The 10,595-nt window shown below is 36.4% G+C and overlaps 1 protein-coding gene across 1 annotated transcript; it reads left to right on the top strand.

The window, feature by feature from the left end:
* Positions 1-66: 66 nt before the first annotated feature.
* LOC136245677 (uncharacterized) lies at positions 67-6,453 on the top strand. Its single transcript, XM_066037167.1, has 9 exons — positions 67-207; positions 344-981; positions 3,048-3,797; positions 3,848-3,940; positions 4,176-4,315; positions 5,336-5,454; positions 5,503-5,641; positions 5,689-5,816; positions 6,162-6,453. The coding sequence occupies exons 1-9, from the start codon at positions 141-143 to the stop codon at positions 6,344-6,346; spliced, it is 2,259 nt and encodes a 752-aa protein (XP_065893239.1). The 5' UTR covers positions 67-140; the 3' UTR covers positions 6,347-6,453.
* The last annotated feature ends 4,142 nt before the right edge of the window (positions 6,454-10,595 follow it).

A 10,595-nucleotide genomic window follows, 5' to 3' on the forward strand; every position in this document is an offset into this window, starting at 1 on the left:
CTGGCTAAAGAATACATGCAGCAATGCATGAGATTATAAGTTTTGCGGTGACTTACGTCACGTTAAAATAATGACATCACACATGACAATTCTTCATTCTTAAAGTTCGAGGCCACTCAGCGTCACTGCAGTAGCAAGGGATGGCAGTAGCATACCTAATTTTACTGTCCACTACGTGTGTCATCGGTGGTCTGGCAGCCCACGATGGTTGGTAAAACTTTTTGTGTGTCCAAATTTGCATAGGCGCGTAAGCTATGACATTTGGCACTGATTTAGTTAGCTAGCCATCTGCTTTACTACAGGTTAGGCACTTCCTGTGTTACAAGTAATTTTCTTTGTATAGGTCCAATTAGAGCCACGGTCACATTTAACCAGCAAGGAGTTGTCGGACAGATCGTGTTCACCCAGTTAGAGAATGGTTCCATTCAAGTGGACACCTCGTTTGAACCTGGAGAATTCAGCTCGTGTCACGTGCACCTGTTTCCAGTGGACTTCACAGCTGATCCAGCCACTAGATGTAACCCCATGTTGTATCTCGGACCACACCTGGACCCTTCAAATAGACTAGGAGCTGCTGGAGATGCCTACAACACTGTATGCAACCCAGATAGTCCTTTACAATGTGAAGCTGGTGATCTGTCTGGCAAATTTGGTGATCTTTCTGCTGGAAATTTCACGTACATTGACACTGATCCAGAGTTCCAGTTAGAGGGACGTTATAGTATTGTTGGACGTTCAGTAATTATTCACCCTCCGGGAGGTGGACATCTTGCCTGTGGCAATATTTACCTTGACGGGGATGAATCACCAGATATTTATGCTGCAACATTTCTAGGACCAACCGTTGCTGGTGCCATTTACTTTAGGCAGTCGATTTTTGAGCCAGACATTGGAGTCTACATTTATGCTAACCTGTACTATACTGACGGCAGTGATAGTGACACCATGAACCACCGGTGGGGAATTTATAACAATCAGTTGGTAAGTTAAGCCATATACTTCAATACAAGCATATAGACCACACTTATATGTAGAGTTTTACCCATCTATGATGTGGTTGTGGTTACACAGATGGTGTTATCATAGTTATTTAACATAATTATTTAATGTGACCCACTGCAAAACCACAACTGAAATAACACACTAAATTAAATATTATCCACTAATTGTATGTTATATGTTACTTTGAGATGCCAAAGTGGACAAAAGCCCAATACTACAATTATGAAGACAAAAAAATTTAAATCAAGGATGTCCACAAAATAATATTACCATGTGTTTTTCTCTCAAAATGCCATTATCATGGCTTCTCATCTCTATGTTACCAATGGCTACAATCTCTCAATTTGCACATGTGAAGTTTTATACATGTTGTATATCATTTTAAAGCTGTGTACATATCACAGGGTTACTGCAAATTGAGAGATGATATGTACAAAATTGAGAGACGATGTGCAACAAAACACCAAATTGAGAGACAAATACAAAACTTCAAGTTGGGAGATTACATGTACAGAACTCCAAATTGAGAGACAACACGTATGTATAAATTGAGAGCATTATAGCCATCAGTAAAATAGAAATGAGAAGACAGCCTTGACTAAAATTTGATTTTGTCTTCATAATTATAGTAGGGCTTTTGTCCACTTTGGCACTCCATAAAGTCACAGTAGGGAATACTATTATATTTCTTGGGCAGGAATTTTGTCTGTCAACAACTGTAATCACATTACATTACTAAGAAGGAAGTGATAACCTAATAATATTAAAGTAGCAAAATTTATTGGGTCTTGTAGATTATAGTACAATGAACTTTGTTTGCGGATTTCACGACATGGAACTATTGGACAATAAAGGTAAAAGGCTAGTTAGTGTGATGTGGTGATGCAAAATAGGCCCACCAGATGCAACCAGACTTAAGTTTTGGTATCGACGCAAAACCACATGCATTTGTCTTGCAAGTAAGAATGTATGCCTCACCTTGCCCCTTGCTGCAGTATGTAAACATTAAAATAGCGTACTGCCATCTCTCCCAATACCCTCTGTACAAAGTTCCCACACTATCGGCCGCCATTTTATGCTTTGACATTATTGTGATAAGGTCCATTCCTGGACATTTCAATGGTCTCTTATCTAAAGTTTGCTATACATACCACCTATACAGTAAATATGTAACCATGTAGGTAGCTATCATTAAGCTTAGTTTTCCAACAACAATTTCTACAATGATGTTCTTACAAAACGTAACTTACTCATTGTATAGTAGCTAACTAAATTTAATTGAGAGCAAATCAGTTCAAGTACACCTATGCCTCATATGAATTGACACTTAAAGTATGTTTGAGAATTTTGCAACAAAGTTCCCTTGAACCATTATTAGGCTTGAGCCAATTATGCTTTGTTATGCTTTTGAGCAGTGCTCAAAAATCCAGCTTATTATGCTCAAAATTATGCTTTCAAACTCAAGATCATGCTGTAGATTTGGCTATTTTATTACAGCAGCCTTTTTTGACTGCTTTACTAAGAGTAAGTGACTGCTCTATTAGAGTATATCGATCTCATTTCCACGAAGTGTGAATAATCAGCCAAGAAACAATAAAAAATAATAGCATTGCACATTTTCTTGATATGAAATGGTGTAGTGTGTTCATGCTTTGCTGTAATCAAAACTCTTGAGAATCATCCAATTATGCTTGAGATGCTTTTGCTGACCTATTATGCTTCAAAATTATACTGGCATAATTGGTGCAAGCCTAACCATTATTGCACAGCACTGACTCGTACATTCTTTAGTGTATATAATGTTACTCTAATGGCTAACTATATCCCTGAAATTTTGCTAAAATAAATGTAGAACCAGTTATGGTGCATAGGGATATACTGACTTCCTTTATTTATGATTGTGCACCACATGTCATTATATGGCTTCCTTAATGATGGTAGAAACATATTGAATGACACATACAGTCATTGTAGTTGTGAGCTAGAGAATATGTGTACAAGTAATGATATGCCAGTGTGTTTAGTGTGTCTACTTGTTATAACAGAACCCTGCGGACTACCCCCAAGGAAGGTGCAACAACCTTAATAGCATATTTAATCCCACCAGTGCTGGATCCAACAATCCACAGTGCAGCCCATCCAACATTGATGCTTGCAGGGTCGGTGATTTATCAGCTAAACTAGGTAACATCATTGTAAGTGCCAATCCTGCTAATGCAAAGATGGCTGCTTGGACTGATGCAAATTTATATAATCACAATATTGTTGGGAGGAGTATAGGATTACATGTTCCAGATAATGGAGATGAAATTTTAGCATGTGCTCCAATACTGCCGGTTACTGGCATTACTGCCAGAGCCAATCGTCCACCAATTAATTCTCTGTTCACATTGAGACAAAGATCTCCATTTGATCCTACTGATATTTACCTACCAATTGGTCTTCCTGATGGGAATTACCAGATCAATATGGATGGGAACATCAGGAATGATGACACTTGTTACAGTGATATGGTGTTCACGCCATTTACACCAGACAATGAGGAGACCACACTAGAATCATTTGCTGCTGGAAATCTTTCTGGCAAACATGACTTTGTTGCTAATAGAAGAATACAAGATATTATATTACCATTGTCAACATTGTCATCTGCTTTGGGACACAATTTTATAACAACTCCTAACACAAGTTGTGGTACCATTGATCTACCATTGGCTAGTGATGATGTGGTTATTGTGACAGCACAAGTTCATTTTAATGATAGCGTACAACTGAGTGGCTCACGAGTGTATATGGTAAAATTATATTTGTTATCAAGTAGTTGCATACAATTGTTATTGTATAGAGGCAAGTTATTACTGAATCAGATGATGAACATGTTCCAGGACCCACTGTTATCAACAGTCTATTACAGTATGCACCTACAGGAATGTTACAAGTAAATAAATATGTCTAGTGCTGGGTAATATAACTATATTGTACTGGAAATGTTTGATGACATTTGTATAATTGTGAATGCTGTATTAGAGTATTTTGTGGTGTAATTCTATACTTTTGTATTTAACTACAATTTTGGCTGAGTTACACATAGTAAGGAGCATTTAAGTTGGCATTTACAATAAAAAATATTTCACATTAATTTTACCACTACTTTTTGTTCAATTGTAATTCAGACAACTGGTCATAGTGTATCAGTGCACATGGGAAGATGCTCCAACAGACAAGGGGTATACAATCCATATGATGTCTCTGTTGGTGATACTGTTGAGATAGCTGTATGTAATGAAGCCACAGGCTCACGTTTTCAACAAAGGTTTGTGAATATCTAAATACATACATAGATACATAGTACGCAATCCAGTCTAAAGCTGGACGGTAATCCCAGAGAAATTTTTCTGGGATGTATCTGTTACATGTAAATAATTTAAATCAATTGCAATAAATATGAGACCAGGTACTTTCTAGTAATTCAAACAAGATTTCTAATGGGTTAAGGTGTTACTGTATAATATATATCTTATGTGCATGCATATAATATACCCGAAATTGAAATGACTGTTCTATTAGAGTATTTTGAGGATAGTTGTATGTTCTATTAGAGTATTTCAACAGAACTCTGTATATAAATGTATGGGCTTCAGTTATCCAAACAATTCACTTATTTGAACACTTTTATTATTGCCTGAGAACAAAGGTGTTCGAATAACCAAGGGTCCACTGTATATATATATACACAAGAGTGCATCGAATCCTAATGACAAGGAATGGCAGCATGTAACTCTGAGTGAAATTCAAACATGGCTGCTCTGTGTTATAAAAGGTAACTTTATAAAAATTTCTTATTAGGACAGAGATGCATGCTTGAGTACATCACATTACCAGCATCACTGAAACAAAGTCATGAAAACAAAGTCAAATGGCACAACAGAAAAATAGTAGAAGTAGCACAGGCATTACAGGGTAGCCTTTCTGTATTCACAAAATTACGTAATTCAACCATTGTAAAACTATCCTTTGACTTGATGGCCAACTATCAAAGCTAACTTGGCTGCCTTCACAAAATACGATGAAGTGCCAGTTCATTCTGCACAACCCTGTTGTGGTAAAGATGTTGAATTTCACCCATTGTAGTGGTAGTGTATGGAGTTACACGCTCCCTTGTCCATAGGATTCAATGCATTCCTGGCATATATGTATGCACAAACTGTTCACGTACAACAGGTTGTATATAGACATGATAGTATGTGTATGTGGCTGAGTAATTATGTATTGTTCATTGTCAGGTTGGTTTTTACCATATATAGTAAGTTATTAGTTTCAAATATTATTACAGATGTGCTACTGGTGACTTAAGTGGGAAGTTTGGACAGTTTACTATCAGAGCAGAAGGTGCACCCCCCAGGACCCTTGTGATGACAGATTCTAACTTACCTCTGGCTGGACCATACACTGGTAAGCAAACCAATATTGTAATTATGTATGCTAAAGTTCTCTTGTTAGTGTTTGGACGATCATTTGTCATTTACTCCAATACTGGCAACACAGTACTGGCTTGTGGTAACATTTTACCAGAGGTCATGTCAGATACACAACTAGAGCTATCATTTCCGACTATTAATGAAGCAACTGTGGACAATCAGTGAGTATGGTATAATAATATTTAATGTGTACACATTTAATACATAGTGTTTCCCTACCTGTTGCTATTGTTGATTTGTTGGACAATGTGACATATGGAGAAGTATTTGTAACACTTGTAATTGATGCCTCACAAGGATGTACCACCATCAAGTTGGGATTCACCAGTTTTTCAGGTATGCACTATGCCATACTATTTATCCAACAACTTTGCTCAGAAAAATACTACATGGGAAAATTTACTGTTAATAAAATTCATTCATAAAGTTCATCTAATAGAACAGTCACTCAGTTGCAGGGAATACTCACCTTCTCCCAATAATTTTCCTTTGTTCTCACTACATACTGTATTACGTAGAAGCTTATTTCATATTTTATGTATTCATCAGCATACTGGATTCAATATAACTGTTCTGTTATATCAGTTGACTGTTTTGTTGGATGTTGTATATATTAGTAATCACACTAATTGTGTTCTAGTGTAAAAACATAACCACTAATAAAAAATATTATTTTCATAGGCACAAAGTCTGATGCAGATGCTATAGCTACTAAAGTACAACAACTCAATCAAAATCGACTACCTCAGATGTACCGAAGGGGAAATTGTGCTGAGGGTGACCTTAAGGAGAGCAAAGGCTTTTCTGTACAACCTCATATTCTCCTGACAATACTAATAGCAGTAACTTGTTACATGCTGGGATAAATTATTGTTAGAATGTTAACAGAACTGACTTAGCTAGCACCACATGTGTCACTTGTGTGGATATACTAAACATAGTTGTCTTTTAGATATTACTTGATTACTGGTCAGTGAGGTCACCCTTAGCTTTGTTGGTACTGGGAGCATTTCTGCAGTTAAGCCACAGAACATGACCACAGTATGACACCACTGAAAAAAATGTTTTTGGAGTATTAAGTAATAATGTCAGGCACAAATCTTACAAGTCATATAATTAAGGCAACAGAGAGTTCAGATACCTTAATAAAATATAGGGACCCGCCGATTATGCTCATTATTTTACCTATTATGCTATGCTGCACCGCTCAAAAATTTACCTATTATGATTAGACGATGTGCACACTCTATTACTCGAACGAAAAATGATCAATTAAGCGTAGACGGCGCAAAACTCGACGGTACCTTAAAAGCGGAAGTCCCATACAAAAGTATGGGAAGCAAATGCGGCTCGAGCAATAACTCACCACTCGAGCTAAGGACAGGCCATCTCGCTTGCCATACACTTCTTTCCGTGCCAAAGAAGTGTATGGCAAGCAAGACGGCCTGTCCTTAGCTCGAGTGGTGAGTTATTGCTCGAGCCGCATTTGCTTCCCATACTTTTGTATGGGACTTCCGCTTTTAAGGTACCGTCGAGTTTTGCGCCGTCTACGCTTAATTGATCATTTTTCGTTCGAGTAATAGAGTGTGCATATCGTCTATTAATGCTCAATATTTACCAATTATCGTCAATATTTTTACCTCAGTTCCCACGTTTTTCTAATAACTTTGCACTTTATGGAAAAGCAGTAAGTGGTTGAAGCACAGACTGTAAATCCTTGCTTGTCAAAATGCATGTCACAGAAAAGATCGATATACTCTAATAGAACAGTCAGCTACCTGATAATTTTATTAGAGTTACTGACTGTTCTATTAGAGTATATCGATCTTTTTGTTGGATATGTATAACATTACACAAGTTTTCTGCCTATTATGCTAGCATTATGCTCAATGCTTTCAGGCACCTATTATGCTCATTATTATGCCAGCATAATCGGCGGGTCCCTAATAAAATACTCAGCCTGGATATCACTTTCTAATCAAATTAAAGCAAGACTTGAGCTCTGCTGCATCTACTCATTATAAGTAGCTATATCACAATGGCGGATCCAGGATAGGGAATTTGGGGCAAATGCCCCCTCCCCTTGTGGAGTAGCCATAGCTAGCTTAGCTATGGTTTTGATTAAAATACTGAACTTTATGTCAGGACAAGATCAATTTATAACTCATGAAAATATGCAAATAGCATTTATTGTTACAAATTCACCTAAAATCAAAGCGAATTAGTCAAACTAGCTATAGTGGCATTGTTACATGAAAGGAATGGTATCTTAGTTACAGCATCAAACAGTGATTCGAAGCGAAGCGATTGCTGTTACCTCACTCTTCATGTACACTTGTTCACAACTAACAGCACATGTGAGAATACGTACCAAACCCACAATCAAATATAATACTACTATAATTCATGTTAACTCCATGTCAAAATTCAAATACTTTACATTTAAAAAGGCAGGGTGTAGTGAAGTAATACTTGTGAGGTGTCTGCGATCTTTACAGACAGCATAGCTACATAGTATTATGAATAGGTAATTTTATAGGTTATTTGACCTTTCATATTGCAGCTTGGTGATCACTGTATAATAGAGATGCTTCATGTCACAGTAGGGATACAGGCTAATTTACATATACATCAACAACAATGCAGCTAATTTGCTGGTTATATACATATATTCAGTTGCCTGCTCACAAATGTACAAATAATCATGTGAGAACTTGTATTTACTATAAGGATTCTTCTAAAATAATTATTGCAGCCTTTAATTTCTTATAGTGCTGCTGCATAAGCTATATACATGAATGATATATCACAGATTATGATATAGCTATATGCAGTAAATAAATCGTAGATGATAATTATTGTCTTGACGTCAATTGAAAATTATATACCAAGACTATGGTACGCGTGCACAGTAGACCCCACCTGATGTATTAATTAACCGTATCATGCATGCACATTTATATATCTTACTATTGCAAAAGAGTTTGTTTATCCTTTAACATCATTGGTGATAAGTATCATTGTCTGTATGCCACGAATATACAACTACACTGTGGATGAAATGCCTTAATGGTTAGCTGGATCCATCAGTTTCTTTCTGTAAATTCACTGTTTTAATACCGGAGATTTATTTCACCATTATTTTGCATCCATCAAGAAAATTAATGTACATGCTTCCTCACAATGGTGGAATGGATCATTTTCCAAACAACCAAATTTTGGAAAATCACCCTCTGAGGCGCATTCAACACATTAAATATTTAGTTATGAAACACAGCGTATTCCTACCCATGTAAGCATAGAGTGAACCATAGATAACTACCTTGAATTACAAGAACATTTTTAGAAATATTTGAAGTGTTTTTTGCTATAACAGCACCATGGTAGTTTCAAAAATTCAATTGTTTCAGGTGTGACAATAAGGGTGATTTTCCAAAATTCAGTCACATATTTTTGCCTTCAAACTTTCCAGTCACTCATTTATTTGTTGTACTTGTGTTTACAGCGGTGGATCTATAGGATTTTAAAGAGGGGCCACAGTCAGGGGAGCAGAAACTTTAGCAATTTGGCAACTCTGAGATTGCATTTTAGGCTAAAGATACTTTTAGTTGAAATAGCTATATAAAAGGAGTTGTCACTTGACTGTTCTATTAGAGTAACTCAATGTAATGGTACTGCAGGTGAATGTTAAAGTAATTGTATTGTTCAGTAGTAGTTATTAACTACTGCAATTGCATGTTCAATGATCAAATGCAGCATTAATGGGTGGATGGGTTGCAGCATTAATAATCATATCTACTGACATAGCTAGACTACTAGTAAAATTTAAAAAAGAATTTTGACTGAAGTCTCAGAACCTACATAACTAGATCTAGCACTGGCTCTAGCTAGTATCTTTGCTACTGTAGTTGGTTGTACATTGATTTGTAGCATAAGTAGCTATGTGTATGTGTGTGCTCTAAGAATAACTGTGCTAATTGTGAGGTTAATATGGCCATCACACTGGAACACTGAGAGCCTAAGATGTGGTTATTTTTACGATCAGCTAACAAATACTCTAGGTATATCATTATATAGTGATACCCTTAGCTCACCATCACCAGATCCAAGTATGCCAAACAGCAATAAATAGCCACCATTAATGTCAAACGTTTGCATACTGTGATTATCACATACACTGTCATCAAATATTACGATCCTTCAGGTCTACTAATTTGACCATTTGCATTACCCTTACACCCAAACCTCCGATCCTCACCAGTTTCAAATATACCTGCACAATGGTTGGAAATTAATCCCATGCACCATCCTTAACATGACACTTGGTTTTGCCCTGTGTTGTATCAACCATGCTCACTCATGCTTTGTTATTTATTATTGTGTGCAGTAACAGACATAAGATATTAAATTATTGGGTTTGTTTACATACACTGAGGTGCATTTGTGGAAGTGTTTAGGGATTAAAATGATTTATATTTTCAAACTCAAGAATGGAACAACATAGTATATGTACATCTACCCTGACTTGGCTCTGATCAATGCCACGTACAAGTTAAGTTGTATGCCACTGTACATAATGATGGTTGTGGATATAAATGGATAAAGGGAAGTGATAACCTTATGTCTTGTGGTGCATGACTGCATAAGAACAAGACCACCATTGGTCACTTGATGGATGTATTCATTAAGCACAACAATACCCCAATACAAGATAGAGATATTTGCAGAGAAGATTCCTGGTGTTGAGCTAATGATATGCTTGTCTCATACATTACAATTAAACATTCATATGTGAAATCACACCTGAGCAAGTGGGTATTATAATATTGCCCAAAACGTTACATCTTAGAGTTAATAACTGAAGTGGTGCATACTTGATATGAAGATAAACATTCTAAATTTTATCAGCAATTAAAGGAGAGAAAACTAAAGCAAGTAATTCAGTACTATGATGATAACTGGCATGAACCAAAGAACAATTGGTTGAAGGACTTACGGGAAGCTTGCCACTATCTGAACAGTATACTAAGTAGAGACTATATCAATCAGAAGATAAAAAATGTTGTAACAAAGCATTCTTCTTGAGATGTAATGAAATGCTTTGATTCCTTAGCC

Source organism: Dysidea avara, chromosome 15 (genome assembly GCF_963678975.1).
Source record: "Dysidea avara chromosome 15, odDysAvar1.4, whole genome shotgun sequence".
Lineage (NCBI taxonomy): Eukaryota > Metazoa > Porifera > Demospongiae > Dictyoceratida > Dysideidae > Dysidea > Dysidea avara.

Bases quoted from the DNA above. Each gene is read 5' to 3' on its own strand.
- LOC136245677 (XM_066037167.1), top strand. From the start codon at position 141: ATGGCAGTAGCATACCTAATTTTACTGTCCACTACGTGTGTCATCGGT. The intron at 208-343 runs GTTGGTAAAACT...TTCTTTGTATAG, and splicing joins TGGTCTGGCAGCCCACGATG to GTCCAATTAGAGCCACGGTC. The intron at 4,316-5,335 runs GTTTGTGAATAT...ATATTATTACAG, and splicing joins GGCTCACGTTTTCAACAAAG to ATGTGCTACTGGTGACTTAA.